At 47.1% G+C, this 21,208-nt stretch overlaps 2 protein-coding genes across 2 annotated transcripts in view; one reads left to right on the plus strand and one right to left on the minus strand.

Annotated features, from left to right (window-relative positions):
• Positions 1–19,747, minus strand: part of SSH1 (slingshot protein phosphatase 1) — a 54,523-nt gene extending 34,776 nt beyond the window's left edge. Inside the window, exons 1-2 of the mRNA XM_038373726.2 lie at positions 19,571–19,747; positions 17,230–17,270 (exon numbers count right to left, since the gene is read on the minus strand). Of these exons, the coding sequence (XP_038229654.1) occupies positions 17,230–17,270; positions 19,571–19,636 (107 nt within the window). The 5' untranslated portion in view covers positions 19,637–19,747. The remainder of the gene's footprint in view (positions 1–17,229; positions 17,271–19,570) is intronic.
• Positions 19,748–20,371: 624 nt separating this feature from the next.
• DAO (D-amino acid oxidase) overlaps positions 20,372–21,208 on the plus strand; it is a 29,185-nt gene continuing 28,348 nt past the window's right edge. The window contains exon 1 of the mRNA XM_043498433.1: positions 20,372–20,420. The gene's annotated coding sequence lies outside the window, so the exon portion shown is untranslated. The remainder of the gene's footprint in view (positions 20,421–21,208) is intronic.

The raw sequence follows: 21,208 nt of genomic DNA on the forward strand, positions 1-21,208 counted from the left end.
CAATTAAATTTGTTAGTCTCTAAGGTGCCACAAATACTCCTTTTCTTTTTGTGAATACAGACTAACACGGTTGCTACTCTGACTCCCTGGATGCTCTTTTTCTATTTCAGTTAAACTTTAATCATGGGCAATGGCTCCTCTATAGCCAATGGCATGTACTAGTATAGCTTGGATAGCCTTTTGCCCTCCAGAAACTCGGTAACCAGGCCTTCCACAGGCACAAAGGCATGCCTTATTTCCAATGCACTATTTCTTTGTCAAAATCAAGATTCGTAACTACCTCCTGGTCAATTTAAAGATGTGTACGTGTGGGATGGGGGTGAAGGACATCAGTCCTTTAGTGCTAGCCCACAGCCCAGCAGGGAGGAACACAGCCTTAATCCATTGAACAGACAATTCCCCTAACCACAGCCATTTGAACAGGCATGTACCCTCCACATGGTCAAAAGCATTTTCAGCAACCATTGATGCTGCAATCCCTAGGCTGCTCCCATTCAGCATGGAGAATAATGAGCACTTTCTCCATGTTCTCCAACAGGCTCTTCCCCCCTTCCCCCCCCCCCCCGCCCAGTTACCTGTGGATCAGCGAGCTCGCACCTGATCTCATCTAGCAGTGACCATCACTAGCCTACAGCTGCCGAACACCACCCAGGACATCTGCCTCCTCATTCCAAAATACAAGAGGGGGCAGATTCATCTAAAGGAGAGTCTGGCTCCAGGAGAATTAAAAGGTTTCCAACAAAAGGAGGACTTTACATGGTGTATTTGACAATATCTGGCCAAACCCAACTTTAGCATTCACCTGTTCAAGGCATGGGCGTTGTGCCTCTGTGTGCCATGACAGAATCCACCCCATCATCTTCAGATGAAACAAATACACATTTCTACCAATCCCACCCCCTACCCTGTTACACTTGATAACACCCCACAGAATAATAGCTGCTATCTTCACATGCTCTTCTGCTCACCATTCCCAAGCTAATTAGTTCAGGGGAAATCAGTTTCCAAGCTCCGCTGTTAAAAACACTTGCTTTGTAACTATGCCTTTGGCAAAGGAGGCTCCAGCTATCTTTCCTTTTCTGTTCAGTCCAGTCATTGGCTCAGAAAAGCCAAAATATCTCAAGGCAATTCTGCAGCAAAATGTAATGGAGTCCTTTGCTTAGTTTCCCCAGTTGCACTCCTAGAAGTGTAAGATACCACCCAGGCCCCCTTCACAGCACATTCACAGGGCTGTTTTCAAATGGCTGAACACCTCACAAGTTAGAAGCGAGCTGTAGCTCACGAAAGCTTATGCTCTAATAAATTTGTTAGTCTCTAAGGTGCCACAAGTACTCCTTTTCTCTTTCTGAAGTGACCCATTAGCAAAGCCAGTTAAGGAGCAAACTTGCAGACTTCTTGAAATATTGAAATGCAAACAAAATATAAGGGGTGATTCAGGGAAGCAAGTATCAGGAAGATAAACGTGTAGCAATACATTTCCTGCTTCTTCAGCCAAGAGGACAATTAAAGTGCACTGACTGCTTGCTTTGGCTTGATATGAGATACATCAGCTAACACTTCCTGACCAAGATAGGGGCCTTTGGAAGGGGTTTTACGTGACACAGTAGAGCTGGTGGAAAATTAACTTTATAGCTACTCATTTACATGTTCCTGTAAAATCTGTGAAATATAAATTAGAACCCTTTAAAGCAACAGCAGCTTATTTCTCCACTTTTCCTATTTTAAAAAAGTGCATCATACATTTAAAATGTTTATTTGCTCTGTGTAACACATACCATTGTCTCAGTTGTACAGAAAGCCTGGCATGCCCCAGCAAATAAAATAAAATGGAGTCTCCTTTATAAAGCTAATTGATAGCATTGTAGTTCCCACTTCCTGCTTAAACACAAAGTGTTATGGACTGACCCAGCACCTAATGATCTGCGTTGCCATACAAAAGACTTGGTTAAATTTCCTGGACCAGAAGAAAAGGGAATGCTCAAGGGACCCATCTCAATCTGTGTTTTACCCTTCACAAGTGAGATTCTACTGTAGAAATATGGACACTGCAAGAGGTGCTAAAAATCCACCATGGTTTGTTTTCACTCTCCAAATACGGGCACACCTGACCTGTTGTGAACAGTGCACTACAAAGGGCTATTTCCTGCACACAGAAGACGTCTCAGTAGAGCTCCCTCTAGAGGACATTCAGAACACTCAGACCTACATTTTGAAGAGTGGGCCATAACTTGGATGCCCAACATGACACATCTAAGGCCTGATTTTCAGAGCCACTGAGCACCAACACTCCCTCTGCAGTCAGTGGGAGCTGCCGGTGCTCAGCACCTCTAAACCCCCCCAGAACCTACATGTCTCAAATCAGGCACTTGAAATTAGGGGATATTTTTAAAATATTTTGTCTTTATGCATTTCATTACCTGCTCCTAAGATGGTAAATCTCTTCACATCTCTTTGGCTGAACTAGAGATTGCTAAAGCAAGTCCTACCCAGATTGTCTAAGCTGAAAATAGGTTACTACAATGAAGGGGCCTAAGGTGTGAGAGGTGCTCCAAACCAACGGCAGCCCTGCCTCAGAAAGAACCCCCTCACCTTACTAAAAGGAAGTGGAACTGGAAATACACTCTTACATGCACCAATCTGGCCACAATAGCAAATGTTCTCTTTCCAAGAGACAGACAATCCTGTACCCAAAGATCCAGTGTGTGCTGGGAACAGCAGGGCTTCCCCAGCACCCCCATCAGCAACTCACATCAGATAATGCAAGAAAATTCCAGCCCTCTGGTGCATTTCAAGTCAAAAAGGGGGCTAGTGAGCAAGAGCAAGAAATCCTGGCAATCTTCACTCTAACGTTTTTAACACTCCAGCAACAAAAGGAGTTTCTGAGCCTGTATTGTTTGGCTAAAAGGCGTAGGCTGCATTCACAGCACAAGAATGCTAAGAAGCATTTCAGACACTGTAGGCCATTCACAGCACCAGATACAAACTCTCTTTCAGCACAAAAAGGAAAAAGAAAAATGAAACCAATCATTAAACCCACCAAAGCTTATTCCCCAGCATAAATGGACCTACAGTGATGTGCTTCGAGTCAGTTCAGTGTACCTCGAGATTGCTACATCACGCTTCACATATTCACCCCAAGTTCAACTGTGGATGCCAGAGCCACTGGAGGGGGAAGGGCAAGGAAACGCACGTTTACCACAGTGCTAAAGCGCCCCCATTTGGAGCAGATTAGTGTGTCTCATGCAGGCCGTCTGTCCGTCCATTATGGACACAAAAGAAGAGGGGTTATATTTTCAAAAGCACCGACATCCCATTTTCAGAAATTACTTAGGCACTTAGGAGCCTGACTTCCTCTGAGACTTAGGCTATGCCTGCACTTCAATTAGACACCCACAGCTGGCCTGTGCCAGCTGTCTCAGGCTCAGGGGGTATTTAACTATACCGTAGAGTAGATGTTCAGACTCGGGCAAAACAGCAGGCTCTAGGACCCTGCGAGGTTGGAGGGTCCCAGAGCTTGAACGTGTACACCGCAATTAAACAGCCCCGTGAGCCCAAGTCAGGGTGTCTAACTGCAGTGTAAACACACCCTATGGCACCTCAATCTCTTCTGAAAATTGGACTTAGGCACTTTTGAAAATTTTACTCTGTGTTTTTAAAATGGCTGGCAAGAAGCTTATGAACCAGCTGAGCAGTGTATTATTTCAGGAACATCTTCCTGGCTCCTCCCCCCAACCCCAAATCACCAGCACCAAGTTCTGCCCGGATTGGTTTCCTAGACCTCCCTGGCAACATACTCCCCTAGCTGCTCCTTCTGCCCCGCCTGCCTCAGTCTCCAGTGTTACCCTCTCAGCTCTCCTCTGGACTCTATAGCTGGAGGATGCTCTTTCATGTGTGCTGCCCCGCTGACCTGGAGCTCTCTGGAAGTTCTTCATCATCATCTTTGAGGCAGCCTCCCTCCACTCCTTGGAGTGACCTTGGCAGTAAACAAGTGACCTTGGCAGAGCTCATCCTGACCCAGTGTGTTAAAATGCTCACAATACCTTGCAGCTATGCAGCACCCTTCACCTGCAGCTGGCAACAGGATTCACCCATGTTAACTAAGCCCCATAATCCTGCCAGGAGATGGGGTCACAGACTTTCCATAGAGGAGTCAAGCAAGGCACACCGGCAATTTAGTAAATTAGCCAGGATCATTCAGTGAGTCAGTTACAGAGCCAGGAAGTGAACCCAGGAGACACCATGTCCCTATATTAGTATGCAACACCTAGGCTTGTCTAAGGCCATATATCCGGCACTGCTCCGCCATGCACATTCAGCCCCTCGGGATATCCCCTCGCTGGCCTCCCATTACCTTCTGCACCATATTCAGGCTCATCACTCTTGCCTCCAAGACCCTCCACAATTTCCCTCCTTCCTCTTCCTCCCCATTCCCAGGCCCTCAACAAACTGCACCTCACTTGTGTCCTCCCCCCATACTTGCCTTTATGCTGCCCTCTTCCAGGCTTCCACCGCTCAAAACACATTTCTTCCACGAGGCCAACAGGTAGTGGCATAGTCTTACTGGCCTCACTCTCAGCCTTCCTCCAGACCTCTCCCTGGATTTGTCATCCCTTCCCACTGTTCTTGTCTTAACTTGCTGGGTGTAAGCTCTCTGGGGCAGGGTCGCTGCCCTCATCTGTACTGTACAGAACGCACATCTACAGGAATGTCAGGAATAAACAATAACCGTCCTGCAGGCAGACCTGACTAGCCTCCTTGTCAGCCTCAATGGCACACATCACTCTCCTCCTGCTTGACAGGAGGACCTCACCCTGAATCGTTCGCAGGGAAAAGCGTTGCTGGCCAGGTGCAATGCCAGCACGCTCAGAGGGATTAGAGAAGCGACTCCAAAAATCCAGCTCTCAGCCCCATCAGTGAGCCAGATCTGTGCTCCAGCTCTGTCCCTTTTACTCCTAGTGGAGCGGCGAGCTCAGCAAAGCTGGCACAATCAGCTCCTAGCAGGAAGGGGCAGCCTGGGTTGCTCCCCCAGGCAATGAAGGAGCAGCTTTGGTAAGCCCCTCAAGCTAGAATTGTAGCTGAATGCAGGGAAGGGAAGGTGGAAAAATCCTTTGGGATCCCAAGACGGACACAAAAATAAGCTAGCAGATCGACTACAAATGGCTAGAGAAGAGAAAATTCTAGGAATCCCCAGTACTTTGGCAGGTGAAAAGCCAAACAAAACTATAGACTGTTTTACAAGAAAAGAAAAACTACACATTGTGCCCATCCCATTAATAACACAGTTCAAAAAGGCAAGAGGCCCATCACAGCATCAAGCAAATATGCAACAGACTTGGAACAAATGTTTTTAATTGCAATTACCATTTCTGAGCTTCCCGCTGAAAAATGACATCATTTGTGACACCAGCTGTCTCAGAGTCCAGTGTCAGATATTTTAAAAGCATCTCTGCTTGCATTAGTGCTCATTAAACAATAATAAACAAGCAGTGCTTTTCCTTTTTTATACATTAACCCTTAAGATGACATTTCACCCTATGACCACAAACACCAAAGCATTCACTTGTCTTGCCGGCTGCAAAGCGCCAGCATTCTAGCATGGGTGTGAGCACAGAATGGGGAAAGAGGACTCCAGAGTCCCGTGTCCAATGTTTCAGCCACAAGATCATCCATCCTTTCCTAACCATCTAACAATTCAGAATAGACCTGTATGGTTTTGCTTCTTGCAGCTGTCTTAACTGCTACACACCTGCTTATATTGCTAGGTACATAGGGGCAAAACACCCCCCATGCTGTCCCTTGCATGGTATCACAGTCCAGACTGATCTGAAGAGATCCTGGCTATAACGTGGCAGCACAGCTATTGGAAGGGGACTATCAGTGAGATAAAACAAAGCGAAGACACAGTGGGGCAGCTTTGTAGCCTAGGGCAGACTTTGCTCCCCAGTGCCGGGGTGGTCTGTAGCGAGCCAGCTTGTCACATGGTGCTGGCTTGCCTCCTCATTTCCAGCTCCAGACTGTATTAAAAGAACTGAAAAAACATTCAATGCTTTCCTAGTGTTTTGCCATGTAAGCAATTGCTATAGATGCAGCGGGGTTGTGTGAGGGGAGGGAGACCACACAACCGGGAATGGCAGGGGAGGTGTCCATGAGAAAAACTCTGTTACACTGCTCCCTGCTAGAGAACAGTTTGGAACACTTGGCCTAGCAGATAGTGCTGTGTGTTAGTGGCTCAGAGAGTGAGTGTCAGGAATGCTGCTTCTCAGGCAGGAGCGAAATCTGCTCCTCTCTCAGCCAAGCTGCCAGCACACTGACCAATCTGCCTCCAATTTGTTCCCAAACTCATTATTTTAAACCTTTAAACTATTTTATTCATCACCCCAGCACACCTGCCCTTTGCCAGTGGCTCCCAACCTCACGCCCCCATAGCCACTGGGAAGGGGAAGGTGAGGCTGGGTGGCCGAGCGCAGGAAGGTGAATAATAGTTTCCAGGATTAAGAAACAAGACCACAAATGGAATGAGCAGTGGTCAGCCACTACACAGACAGACAATAGTGCAGAGCGTGATGGAAAACCCCAGCAACACCAGCAGTGCATCTGCCCAGAAAATGCAGAGCGGATGGGTTTTAGAACGATTCCAAAAAAGGCAGCAGAGGCCAGGGGCATATTTGACACATCAGAGATGTGTACAAAATAAACCCAGCAAAACGAGGCAGAGCAACTGAGCAAAAGCCAAAAAGCCTCTCATCTAGATCAGCCCAGGCCAGCACATTCCCTAGTGGCACACTGCAGAGCAGCACTGAAGCTTCCCGGACTGCCCAGGCTGCCTGCCTTCCCAGCAGCAGGGAGAGTACAGCCACCATGCTGGGTAACAAGGAAAGCCTAAGAAAACAATAGCCTGTGACAAAGCCAGCCCATGACGTAGTGGAGGTGGGTGGAAATCTTGGGGCCACCCCCCAACCACCTATCTTTTAAGACCAGAGCAAGGGCCCCCAACTTGAAAGAACAAAGAGTGCATTGTTACGAAGTTGTGGTAGGCTGGAAGCGGGAAATGCCCACACACAGGTATGCTCTGAGCAGCCCCAAAGGAAGTGGGCAATGCTTGGATGCTTGCTTTGGAAGTGGCCACTTGGACTGGGGAGAGGCACACACACACACACACACACACTGGCAGCGTTCCAGGAATGATCTGGATAGGACATTGTGGCAAATGGGCTGCGTTTTTGGAGATGCTGAGACCCTGCAGCCGTCTGCCCACTGGCAAGAGCAGGGCAATTTTCTGTCACTCACACAGAACCCTAATCCCACAGCAGGTGCCTTTGCTAGTGATCTTTACAATGTGGATATCTACAGGAAAAAAGCAAAGATGAGCTGCTGTGATTGTAGCAGTTCTGTCAACGTAGGATGGACAGTAAACAGCAACCGTAACAGGGTGTTCTTCTTCCGACTGTATGTGGATGCTCATAACCCTACAAACCAACACTGCTGGAGCTTCTCAAGCTGCCCACCAGCTCTCTTAAAGGGGTACAACCAGGTTTAAGGTATCATCTACTCAAAAGGAAAGCTCTTTTCTACCACCACCACCTGAGTTCTGCACTATCTATCATTAAAACAGTCTAGCTTTATCCATCCCCACTCTAACGTAATTCACCACTCAGTCACTCCCTGTGTACCACAGCACTTGTCAGCATACTCGCTTTGACTGTTGCCCCTTACCGTGGCCTCAATCCCACAAGGGGCTCGAGCACTCCACACCCCACTGAACAGTACATACAGCATCTTCAGGATCAAGCCCTAAAAGAGAGACTCAGCTACAGGCAGGGCATTGTCTGCTAGGTCTCTCTGTCTCTGGAACCAAACAGCCAATATGAACTGCCCAGATCTGTTCACCCCCTGGTCCTGCTGCAAACACTATTTACTAAGACTCTGGGGGAAGACATAGGGTTTGAGTGTGAGGGGTCAGGGCGTACTTTCTGCTCCAAATTATAGGTAGTTTACACTGATTTTCTTTTGTTGAACGGGAGCACAGTAATGGATTTTTGTGTGGACTGTGATTCTAATGTACTGGGGGGGAGGGAGCGCGAGAGCAGCAGAGAGGTGCCTTTTTTGTATTTAAGTGTGAATAAATAACGGAGACTGTTTGCTTCCTTTTAGCATTTCATTCGCACGAGCATGGTCTTGCTGCTTTGCTGTTTCAGAAGCAGCAAAGAGATTTTTAAATCTTGTCTAAAGAAAAACACCGCCACAAAGCCCTTTCCATTTAAATGAAACAAAAGCCATGAAGACTCCCTGTCTGTATTAGGTTTTTTACAACTGTTTTTTAGAACAATATTTGTTAGACAAACGTGCCAAACAAGCCTAGAAAAAGGTTCTAGCTTAGAGCCTTTTTTAAAAAATGGTGGCCGTATTTTTGGTTGCAGGGACGGCCTTAATGAAAGAAGTGAGCTTGTAGGAGGAGTCTGAAGCCACCCAGCAGCTTCCCTGCAGACGCCACACCTGACGTCTGAATACCGGGTCTCTGGACTGGCAATGGAGTGGCCGCCTGGAGCCTCCTGCTGAGACTCTGCCCGCACCTGTATAACCACACAGCGCTGCTCAGCTGCGAGCAGGCGACTGATGGAGACGCCACCTTCCCAGCGGGGGTTTAAGCCGGGGCTTTTTCCTACTCCACTTTTTTCAAATGTTCTTGCACCACACAGTGCGGAATGTAAAGCCCTAATTATAACTTTGCCAGCTTCCAAGGCCACACCCACAGGGCAGACAGTTACACATGCTCAGGGGCCTGAGAACTCATTTCCCCATTGTACAGTGCACGCTAAGGCAGGCTGCTGCAGCTTTGTCAGGATATGATTCAGCATCCTGTTTTGAACATTTAATACACGCTTCAACTTCTGCCTCTGGATCTCCCACCGAATCACTTTAAGGCAATAAATAGTGGAGCGAAGTAGCTAGACAAGAACACAGTGAGGCTACTGTCTTCCCAAATAAATGCTCAAGTTAGCCACCCTAACTTCCCCGAGCCCCAACATCCTCTCCAGCCCAAAGGCTCAGAGTCAGTCAGGTCTGTTGTTAAAATACAACTAGTCTATTCTCCCCTCACTGCATGCACACAATTCCTTATACACTTAAAGGGATGTTTGTCAGGCAGTTAGGACAAAACAATTACATTAAAAAAGGTGTGTGAGTGTGTGTGCAGGGGTTATAAAAATATTTAAAGATACATGTGTATTCGCTAAAGTCAGTTAGTATATAAACATCCCAGTGCTGTGCTGGGATCGTAAACACAGCACAAGACTAGCAGGGGAAAACAACAAGCTGAAACTAAGCAGTCTTTTTTCACTACCAGAGTTAAGTGAACTGCAAAAAGTAAACAAGTAGCAGCATGGAGAACAGTAAATTGGATTTTTAAAATTCTTTGAGTTTCAATTACTTGCGATACCAATAGTACCTTGGGGAAGAATTTTTTAAATATGATTTTAGTTTAATCACCTCCCTGTTTATGCATGAGAGTTTATACACAAGCATGAGAATATGCTTGGAAGGAACTTACTTGCAGCAGTTTTTTCTGCTGTCGATTGCAGAGTAGTTTGGTGACTTCTCTAAATCCAAAGATTCCATCAGACACACAAAGCCAAAGTACAGAAGGGTACAAATTCACCCTGGTGTAACTCCACAGCCTTCAATGTCTTCCAAACCACAATCAGAAAATAACTTCCTTTTATTAAACAGCAACAAAAGCGAGTGTTCGGCTAGTTATTAACCAATATGGTCTCTTAAAGCAGAGCATGTTCATTTCTGACCAGGTAACCCAATGGAATAGTGAGTACTCAGCCATATAAATCATTGAAAGTTGAAGACAAGGGAAACAATGCTACATTCTCATTACATTTTGAAGACAGATCAACTTATGGTAGCTTCAGAGGTGATAAAAAGTCCTATAAATGAGACAGCTGAAAGGTAGTGAATGAAAGCAATAATTCTTAACACATACATATCACTTTGCATCTCAAAGCGTTTTACAAAGATGAGAAAGTATTATCTCCCATTTTACAGATGGGTAAATGAGGCTCAGATAAGTTAGGTGACTTGGCCAAGGTCACAGAGTGAGTCAGTAGCAGAGCTGGGATAGGGAGGGAAGAACTCAGGTCTTTCTAGTACCTGTCCTGTTCTCTATCAACTGGACCATACTGCCAGCAATGTGTAGCATTTCACTGGTATAGATACTGTATTGCACACTCAATTAAAGTCATCCTGAACAGCACAAGGTCTACAGGAGTTCGTCAAAGGCTTCGTGGGTAGATAAGGGCCCAATCCTGCAAACCTTTATTTACACATCAAATCCCATTTGCAGGGTCTGCCCCTTAACTGTTATTTTAAAAAGCTCTAAGAACCCAGTCCTGCAAGCTCGGAAATGCAGGATTGGGCCATAATTGTTTAATATAATGTTCTTTTTAAAAATCAGCAGCATATTTCCTTGCCTGCCCTGCTCCCCGCTCCCAGAAGCACCAGTTTCTCAGTGTTTACAACTTCAGAGCTACCTTCCCCCAAAGGCACATTCTTCCAGTCTGAATCCTCTGCCATGCTGTGGACAAATTTAATTTGTTATTGCTTTAGCTTTCTAATCTTCTGCCTCTACTAAAGTAGAGCGGCTATCCTCAGAGCTCCATCAGCCACACAGCCGACAAAGAGAGAAGAGACCCATGCAACTTTACCCTTTCTCCCAAGGACACTCCATAAAAGCACTGCCTCCAGTTTACTGTTTGGTACAGAATTGGGAGGTGCCCAGGTGTGCTCAGGATAACTGGAACGGGAGGCAGGCAGAGGATCCAAGCCCATTTACAGGTCTGTTTCAGAGTTGCCCACCGAGAGACTTGTCTTTGGTCTACCTTTACTTCTCATGCCCAATGCTGCCCCAACACAATTCCTGTGTGTAGCCATCAGGCTCGGTGGAGTCTCAAACAGCCGCATGGAGTTGTGGGGCTGCAGAAGCATTGCATAACCATTTCAGACATGACTCCTACCCCTCAGTCTGTGAAGAAGCAAAGACACAATGCAGAGACTGCTACGAGACTAGACGCTGCAGGAACATGGGGACTTAGGACTGGAAGGGACCTCCTGGGTCATCAAGTCCAGTCCCTACTACAGCAGGGACACAATGCCATTCAAAACCTTATCAAGCGCCCTCTGAAAATGATTTAGGTTGTTTGCACCCAACTCCTTCTATTGGGAGGCTGGTCCAAAACCTCCCTCCTCTGAACTTTCTGCTCATTTCCAGCCTAAATTCATTCATGGCCAGTTTATACCCATTTGCTCCTGTATCACCACAGTCCTTCAGCTAAAATAGATCATCTCCTTCCCTCGTGTTTACCACCTGATGTATTAATAGAGAGCAACAAAGTCCCCTCTAGGCCTTTGTTTTGCTGCATGCTTAGCATGGGGTGAGTTAAACTGTGGCAGTCTAACCCACATACGCATGACCACGTTTACTGTGCTAGCGGGTAGCGGGGTTTCCTTCTGGCCCCTCCAAGGCTGAGGTGCTCCACAATGACCCTAGCTCGCTCAATGCAGAGTGGAGCTACCTCCTAGAGCTGTATTTAATGTTGTCAAACAAAATCAATTCTTTCAAGAGAGACCTTCAAACCAGATCAGAGGTCTGGATAGGTATCTCCCAGACACACCTCAATGCATCATGGCTCTAACATCATCTTCTGTGCAAGCAATCAGCGTCTGAAGGCACCCACACATTGTCTCTCTTCAACCACATTCAGAATGTGACTGAAAACCCTGTAATTGTGAGCAGTATGGAATGACTGGATAAACAAACTTACTGTATATTTGAAATTAAGACAGTGCTTATCTGGATGTATTGGCCGAGTGTATTTGAGCAATAGCCAATATTCATAATGGGACTGGCTAGGTGTGAAACATTCTCCTCGACTTAGGACAAGACAACCTATTGTCATGGATGATAAAAGGGAACAGGCGAGGTGTAATTAGATGAATTATCTACATTACAGGATTCGCTTTATGACTCTCCAAGTGACGAACTCTCCCAGTTGTCACGTCACAACAGGGTAAATTCCAGTTTTGAAGTTAGATGAGTTGTACAAAGAAAAAACTACCCGTGCCCTCCAGAACAGCTTAACACAGATGGGTTCTTCCTGTGCAACACTCTTACCTTCACTGAGGGTGCCTCAGTGTAACTGAGCAGAATCGGGGTCTAAAGCCACCCGACTTTCAGAGATGCTGAGCATACATTACTTGGCCATTGAAGTCAACTGGCCTGGTCCTGGAAAATCTTATATGCAAAAACTCTAAGCACCTTAGGAGTCCCATTAACTCAGTGAAATCACTTGTGGTTAAAGGTGAGCACACAAGCGTTGTCAGGACCCTGTGGGTGTGCAGCATCTCTGAAAAAAATCAAACCACAAATGCCTTGTGACCAGGATAGATACAAGAAACAAGCATTCAGCAGCTATGGCAACCCTAAAGACAGAATTACACACAGCAATATGAAACTTTACCAAAGTATCATAGGCATTGAATCAAATTCATACAAGGGCCAGCAATTCCCTCTGTCTGCAGTGGGGCTTGTCTTTACATATCTGATGGCAAAAAATGGCTTACAGGAATATACCCAGGACAACGTGAGTATCCTAGCATATCTCCATTGCTATAATGATCAAACCCTCAACCCCATGCACCCTCCAAGATCCATGGGTCCTAGACATGCTTATTACAACATGTGGTGTACCTCATCCAGAGCACTAAATGCCCCAATAATAACTAAGTGGGTGAAACCAGACAATCACTGCACTCTCAAATGAACGCACGCAGGAAAATGATAAAAGACAAAAACAACCTATCACCTGTGGGTGAACGAACACCTTTCACAAAGCGATCACTCTACATCTGACCTCTCAGTCCTCATCCTCAAAGGAAACCTGCACAACACTTTCAAAAGACGAGCTGGGAACTTAAATTCGTTACTCTTCTAGGCACTAAAAATCATGGACTGAACAGAGACACTGGATTTATGCTTTATTACAGCAATCTGGAACCCACTGACCTCCCCATTTTTTGTCCTATGGCTGCTGAGGTGTTAATGGGCCACTCCACTGTGAATGATCCCTTACAATCTGTGCTAACTATCTATGCTAAACAATCTGTTCCATCTTGTATTTAGCTGTGACAGAAGTTGGTTTAATAAAAAATATTACCTCACCTACCTTGTCTCTCTAATATCCTGGGACCAAGACGGCTACAACAACACTGCATACATGGGGCTGTCATGTAATTCCAAGGAGGAGTTAAGAGGTGCGGCAGCTAGCCCTTTGTGACCGAGGCCGGGGGGGGGAAGAAGAGAACCTTCAGCAATTATAGGAAGAACCTGATGGTATGAACACACTGAGCCAACTGTTCTATCACAAATGAAAATTCTGGGACTTTCTACAGTGAATGACAAATTTGTTCAGCAAGTTTATGAAAAAGCCATAAATGTGTAATATCTGATAAATCCTGTATCAGGGAAATTCACCCAGCGCTGGCAGACAGATGGACTTTATGTTCCAACAGCCCTTTCTTTTTCTGACTGCTAGGATCCTATGAGATCTTTTAAGTCACGCACTGCCAAACCCTATGCCCACCACATGTGACAGAGAACTGCTGTCATGTCAGTCCCTCTCGGTCTAGGATCTCAAAGTTAAGACAAAAACATTTCACTGTCACACCAATCAGGGCCTTCATTTCCTGCAGCAAACACAACCCCGGATTTTGACTGTTTTTGCAGCAAAAGAACAATGAAGTTGAACAACTCTGCCACCCTATGGGCACAAGGTAGAGTCTCAGTAAGTCACTTTTCAGAGTAGCAGCCGTGTTAGTCTGTATTCGCAAAAAGAAAAGGAGTACTTGTGGCACCTTAGAGACTAACAAATTTATTAGAGCATAAGCTTTCGTGAGCTACAGCTCACTAGAAAGCACCTTATGAAAGGGGAGACAATCTCCTTCTGTGCAGAAGGTTACAATCCATTTTTAAATTTTATTTCATAGGCCATGATGCCACATAAACTCCCATCAATCCTTCGCACAGCTTCCACTCATCACAGCAAGAGGGTTAGACAAAGATCAAGGGTAGCAACTAATTATTAGGCCTCAGTCCTGCAAATATACATACAAGTAGCCCCATTACGCTCTGAGAGGTCAGAGAATCAGACCTTAGTTCGTAAAGTTGCTGCTGTACGCAGCATCGCTCAGTGAATAAAAATTACACAAAACCCCTTTTAAGACTGGTATTAATCTCCCCTTTTGTTTATTTGGCCACTGGTGAGTCCAAATGCCTAACTTGTGCATATATATCCAGAGGCTGGGCGTTCAAATTATGGGCGCAAATGTTCACCTATGTTAACTAGCCATAAAGCCTCCTCTCGTTAATTTCAGAGCTAACGTGGCCCTGAGTTGAATGAGACCATGCACACTTCTCAGAGTTGCTTCAGGCTGCCTTAGGGTTTGGTTACACTGGAGCTGGAAGATGTAAATTCCAAATAAAGGAGACTAACAAATTTATTTGAGCATAAGCTTTCGTGAGCTACAGCTCGCTTATGCTCAAATAAATTTGTTAGTCTCTAAGGTGCCACAAGTACTCCTTTTCTTTTTGCGAATACAGACTAACACGGCTGCTACTCTGAAACTAAAGGAGACATACCCACACTAGCTCTAATCAAGCCAGCATAGTAAAAACAGAAGTGTAGCCATGGTAGTGCGAGCAGTGGGAAGAGCTAGCCGAACCCAGTACTTTGCTGTCCAATACCCTAGGTACATACCCAGGATGGTTAGCCTCTCCTGCCGCTTGCCCACCACAGCTACATTTCTATTTTCGTGCAATTGCTCGATTGGAGCTAGCACAGGAGTGACTCTTGGAGCTGGAATTTACGCCTTCTAACTCCACTGATCCTAAGCCTGAAACGACTCTGAGAAGGATACACCATCTCATTCAGCTCAAAACTTAATGAAGAGGCTTTATGGCTATATTTTTAAGTAACGCAGGTGATCAGTTGAACACCTAATTTAAACCTTCCAGATCCAGCACAGACATACCCTGAGGCAGCATTATATCAGGCTACATTCAGAGGGTTCTTCGTGACCATATTGGTTAGATACTTGATACTTTTCTGCAAATGAAATCTGATATTCTACAGAATTGATATCTGTCATGACGACCGGATGATACACCAAGCAGGCTGAAAACAGACGTTTGACACACCTTTCTTAGAACTCTGCTGCCTTGTGTCTACGTAGACTGACTACTTATGGACCTATGATTGCATCATCACTTTGCCCCTTTATAAAGAACAACAACAACCTGCACTTCTGCAGCAGCTTTCAGCAAAGGAACATTCTATAGACACTAATTAGTTCTCATGACCCTCCTAATAGGTTACATATTATTATTTGTTTTACAAAAGGGTAAACAAAAGCACAGCAAGATTAAGGCATGGGCCCAGGGCCATGGTAAATCAATGACAATCTTTCCATTGACTTCAGGGGTGCTAAATGTGGACCCAAGTTACATAGTGCAGGGGTTCTCAACCTTTTTATTTCTGAGTCCCCTTTCCCCCAACATGCTATAAAAATTCCATGGCACACCTGTGCCACAATAACTGGTTTTCTGCATACGCAGCAGATTAAAAGCCAGGGCCGGCGTTAGGGGGTAGCAAGCCTGGCAATTGCCCAGGGCCCCATGCCTCCGGGGGCCCCACGAAGCTAAGTTGCTCAGGCTTCGGCTTTCAGCCCCGGGCAGCAGGCCTTGGACTTTGAATTTCTGTTCTGGTCTCCAGCGAGTCTAATGCCAGCCCTGCTCTCTGGTTTATTTTGACGGGGCCCCAGAAACCTGTTCATGGCCCCCTAAGGGGCCCCGGACCCCTGGTTGGGAACCACTGACATAGTGAATAAGTAGCAGAGCTGGGAGTAGAACCAGGAGTCCTTAATTCTCCTTGAACTTCTAGACACCACTGCCACTACAGAATAAGGACTGAGAAATAAAAACTAAAACCTGTAATCAGAACTTACAAACCAGAGAGTCCTGCTTAGCAAAATCAATTGCACAGTGCCTCTGCTGTATAGTCAGTCTTGTAAGAGTGATTTGTAACTCAAGTCAAATCACTGCTGAGCCAAACAACAAAGACTGTAATACAGCTGCTTGCAGCTTACCTCACCTGTTTATAGAGAAGAAGACTTGGCTTTCTAACTTCAATTTATGCAGAATAAAAAGAGTCCATTCCTCAAAACCCCACCCACTGCCAAAATTAGAAAATTATACAGGTTCCAAATTAAAACAGGTTCTATCCCAGCCCCAAAACATATCTATGCATCTGCTGGAATCCACTGGTGTATTAGGATGTAAAGGGAATCAAACCTCCAATCGTGTGTAACAGAGACACATCATGCAATATCCCATGAACTCAGTGTGCCTGAAGGTATAAAAAAAGCAATGACAAATGGCAAACAGAAAACAAAACCAATAAACTGCCTAAATGGACATTAAAACTGGGGAGTAGGACCTAGGAGAAGAGAAAATTACAAGAACAAGCCTGTTGAGATACTGCAGAGTTTCTAAGCCTTACCCTTCAGGCTACGTTTGGAGATTGTGGGGCAACAGTTGATTCTGCACATGAAAACCCTCTCCCAGCTCCTCTGGGTTACTTACTTCAGCCCTCTCTTCGCTTATTTCTTTCATTCCTTTCCTTTCCCCCCTCTTCACTTCATAACAGCAACTTATTATTTCCAACACGAAATGAATTCAATCCTTGACCATTAAACAGTCAAAAGCGAACAGAGGATGGCTCTGTTTCCACCATTCCTCCACCCACATCCAAATAGGGCATAGGCCCCCCCCCTCCAAAGAAGCCCAAACTATTAAAGACAAGACACATTAAAATAATTAATAAGCGTTGTGGATGAATTTTATAAACAATGTTCCACTTTTTTTCCTGACAAGAATATTAAACCTCATTTTAGTTTTTAAATGTTAACTGCCAAGATCAAAAATAAAATAACTGAATGAGAGAGGTCAGTGATTTGACCTCAGCTCACTAGAGGTCCTGGGGTCTGCACAGGAGCAAGAATCTGCCTGCCCAAAGCTCATTGTGGGATCAGGGCCTAGGAAATCACATGGCAGAAGTTCAACAATGCTGGAAACAATGTTTAGAACAGCATGAATTAAACGGTTCTGCTCACCTCAGGTTTAATTTGCGATCTTCATCACTGCCAACCTCCAGCTAAGGAGGGAAAAGAGCGATAGAGAATGTGTTATGCACTGAATGTTTCTACCTTATTGTCAAAAATTCCTCACACTTTTTAAAACAATGATTTTTTTTCCAATGTTCACAGAAAAATAGTACTATCCAGCCACATAAAATATCCCCTCCCACCATTTCACCCGGTGCAGGATGTCAAAGGGGCTCCCAGGGAGTTTAAAACCATTAAACACCAATCCTGCAAGCTGGAGGGCAGATCAGCTGGCGGACAGAGTGCCTAGACATCACAAGGGATGTGCACACAGCCCTCCCATTGAAGTCAACAGGGGCTGAATAGAGCATCAGAATGTTAGCAAAGAGCGGGACATAAAGAAATCCTTCAGTGAATGGGGTAGTGTGTCAATATGATGGATAAAAAGAAAAGGAGTACTTGTGGCACCTTAGAGACTAACAAATTTATTAGAGCCTAAGCTTTCGTGACCTACAGCTCACCTGTCAATATGATGGATGCAATCAAAACTGTCCAACTCTGTTTTATAAACCTTATGCAGCTGATCTCTGGGAGGTGCCTATGCGTTTAGGCCAGGAAGATCTGAGCTCTATCCTCAGTTCAAAGCGTGCAGCCTACTGATAAATGTCATGTTCCTAAACGGCCACGGATTTGTTTTTCTGATTTTTTTGCAAGTATTTTAATCTACCAAGATAAGGTAACCCGGCCATTAGAAGCAAGAGTAAAACCTAACACAGCTGGTGAGCCTCCACACAAATGTGGCTTTTACACAAATCAGCAGAAGTTAATTTGAGCTTTAAACTTAAAAAAGTGTAAGTGTCCTACTGGTTTTTATTAACAGTTCTACTGCAGTAGTGTCAAAGGCCACAACCAGTTGGAGCCCCCTTCTGCTGTACAATGTACAAACAATGCTCTTAAATGTTTTTTGTGGACCTCAACTAAAAAAAAGGGTTTAGCATAACATTTTCAAGGTTAGAGGGGGTTTTTAATATTAAGACTTCAAAAGGTCAGAGTTAAAGATGTCAAAGAATTTGCTGCTCATAGCTAGTAGTTATGGACATTAAATTGTTATTGGACATTAAAATGATGACACACTAGTTCTATTGCAGCTTTGCATAATCTGTATATTAGACATATCTATTCAGGGGAAAGGAGATATTAAAAAGCAATGCAAGGTTACTGTGACTGATAGAGCTTTGAAGAAAAACATATTTCCTCTATTTTTAGAGTTTGTTTACTTAGTACGCTAAGTGGTGGTAAATGCACAATCAGTTGGGTCCTTATCCTGAGGTCAGACTCCTGCAGAAACTCCCCTGGGCCCATGTGGAGTCCCAGTGATTTCAAGCATCAGGGAGTAGCCCTGTTAGTCTGTATTCCCAAAAACAACAAGGAGTCTGGTGGCACCTTCAAGACTAATAGATTTATTTGGGCATAAGCTTCCGTGGGTGAACAACCACTTCTTCAGATGCACCCCAAGAAATGTTTTTTTTTACTCATGAAGCTTATGCCCAAATAAATCAGTGATTTCAAGAAATCCACTGAAATCACTGGACACAGGGTCCACCTGCCTGGATTCAGTTGCAGGGTTGGGGGCCTAGTGAGCTCCCCCACTTGTCTGGGTCTGTTACACAGCAATGGGGGAACATACAAATATTTTTTAAAAATGGTGATTGTAAAAATATGCATGAAACCGCAAATATCACCAGGGAGCTTCAGAACTTGAAGCTACTTTACACTCATTGTTTCTTACGGCGGGGCGGGGGGCACGGTGGGGTACAGTACGGCGGGGCGGGAGGCACGGTGAGGGTGGGGGCTGGGGGGCGGGGCGGGGGGCACGGTGGGATACGGCGGGGGCGGGGGGCACGGTGAGGGTGGGGGCTGGGGGGCGGGGCGGGGGGCACGGTGGGATACGGCAGGGCGGGGGGCACGGTGAGGGTGGGGGCTGGGGGGCGGGGCGGGGGGCACGGTGGGATACGGCGGGGGCGGGGGGCACGGTGAGGGTGGGGGCTGGGGGGCGGGGCGGGGGGCACGGTGGGATACGGCAGGGCGGGAGGCACGGTGAGGGTGGGGGCTGGGGGGCGGGGCGGGGGGCACGGTGGGATACGGCAGGGCGGGGGGCACGGTGAGGGTGGGGCCTGGGGGGCGGGGCGGGGGGCACGGTGGGGGCGGGGTACGGCGGGGCTGGGGGCAGGACCGGTCCATCCCCCTTTGCCCGCAGCCCTCGGGGCGGCCCGGACCCCGGACCCCGCTCCCCGCTCGGGGCCTGGCGCGGCCTCCCCCTCGGCCCGGCCCGGCGGCGTCCCCGGCTCACCTCGCTGGCGCTGGCCGAGGAGGCGGCGCTGGGGGTCGGCGAGCGCTGCAGGGTGACCAGGGCCATGGCTGGGGCGCGGGGCTGCCGGCTCCGGGCCGGGCGGGGCGCGGGGCCCGGCTACAGCGACGGCGGCTCCCGGCCTCCGGCCGCCTCCATCAGCGGCTGCTGCGCAGCCTCCGGCCGGGGGGGGCGAGCGGGCTCCGGCGCCGGCAGAGGGAGCGGGCGGGGAGGGGGGCAGGCTGGGGGCGGGGAGGGAGCAGCAGGAGGGGAGGTGGGGGGCAGGCTGGGGGCGAGGAGGGGGCAGGAGGGGAAGTGGGGGGCAGGCTGAGGGCAGGAAGGGGGCAGGAGGGGAGGTGGGGGGCAAGCTGGGGGTGAGGAGGGAGCAGCAGGAGGGGAGGTGGGGGGCAGGCTGGGGGCAGGAGGGGAGGTGGGGGGCAGGAGGGGAAGTGGGGGGCAGGCTGAGGGCAGGAAGGGGGCAGCAGGGGAGGTGGGGTGCAGTGCAGGCTGAGGAATGGGGGCTGGGGTGCAGGTAAGGGGCAGCAGGGGGGCCGGAAGTCAGGAGGGGCAGCACAGGGCTGGGGTGCAGGCAGGGGTGGGGGGCAGCAGGGGGCTGGGGTGTAGGCTGAGGGTGGGGAGGGGGTAGCAGGGGCGGTGGGGGGCAGCAGTAGGTGAGCAGTGCATTCTGGCAGGGGTGTATGTGTGGGCGGGGGAAGCTGCAAAGGAAGCTTGGCACGGCTGTGGGGATATCTGCACAGGAGGGGGCCTGTTGGCAGCAGAGTTGGGTCTGGTTTGGTCACTGAGGCACTTGGCAACCTTCTGTCTGCCCCTTGGAGCCTGTGCTAGAAAACAGGTCCTGCTTAGAATCCTTTTCATTGACAGGTGCAATACTGATTTCTTTAATGGTGTTGTTTGCAAAATAAATTACAAGTGAATGAAATGTGGGTCATTTTACATCTCCGCTCCTTGTCAGGAACGTCAAAAAGCCCCAGTGGGAGGTTCGCAAAAAGAAAAGGAGGACTTGTGGCACCTTAGAGACTAACAAATTTATTAGAGCATAAGCTTTCGTGAGCTACGGCTCACTTCATCGGATGCAACCATGACTGTGAAAACAAAGGGAATTATTAGATTCTCCCAAGTAATGGAGCAAATCCTACCCATTCTATTGCCCTCCTTAAGTGCCATTGCACGGGTGCAAACACGGGGTACGCTCTTGTGGTTTATTGTAGAAGCAAATGGGGCAGAAAGGGAGGGGGAGCATACTTGTGATTCCATTTGTATAGAACAAAGGCACTGAAGGCTTGTTAGTTCACAAATGAAAGAGCCAAGGAATTTTAAGGAGATAAAAGTCAATTACAATTTTATGGGCATAATCTGTTTCGTTTTATAAAGATGGTCCATGTCAATGAGGAGAATAATGATACTTGGGGAGTAGGGGAGTGTGGCTTATTAGATCTCTCCTTCTACATTGTTGCTAATGTGAATACTCAGGACTGTCATCTGGAGTAATTATGGCCGGGGCATTTATTAAAATCAGACTAGACCAAAGAGTGTTTTGCAGTCCCTCTGGGAGCCTATTACATCTGTCTGTCTTGGAGACAGGTACCTCACTAATGCGTCCTCTCTAATAGTGTTTGAACA

The sequence above is a fragment of the Dermochelys coriacea genome, chromosome 15, assembly GCF_009764565.3.
Source record: "Dermochelys coriacea isolate rDerCor1 chromosome 15, rDerCor1.pri.v4, whole genome shotgun sequence".
Classification (NCBI taxonomy): Eukaryota; Metazoa; Chordata; order Testudines; family Dermochelyidae; genus Dermochelys; species Dermochelys coriacea.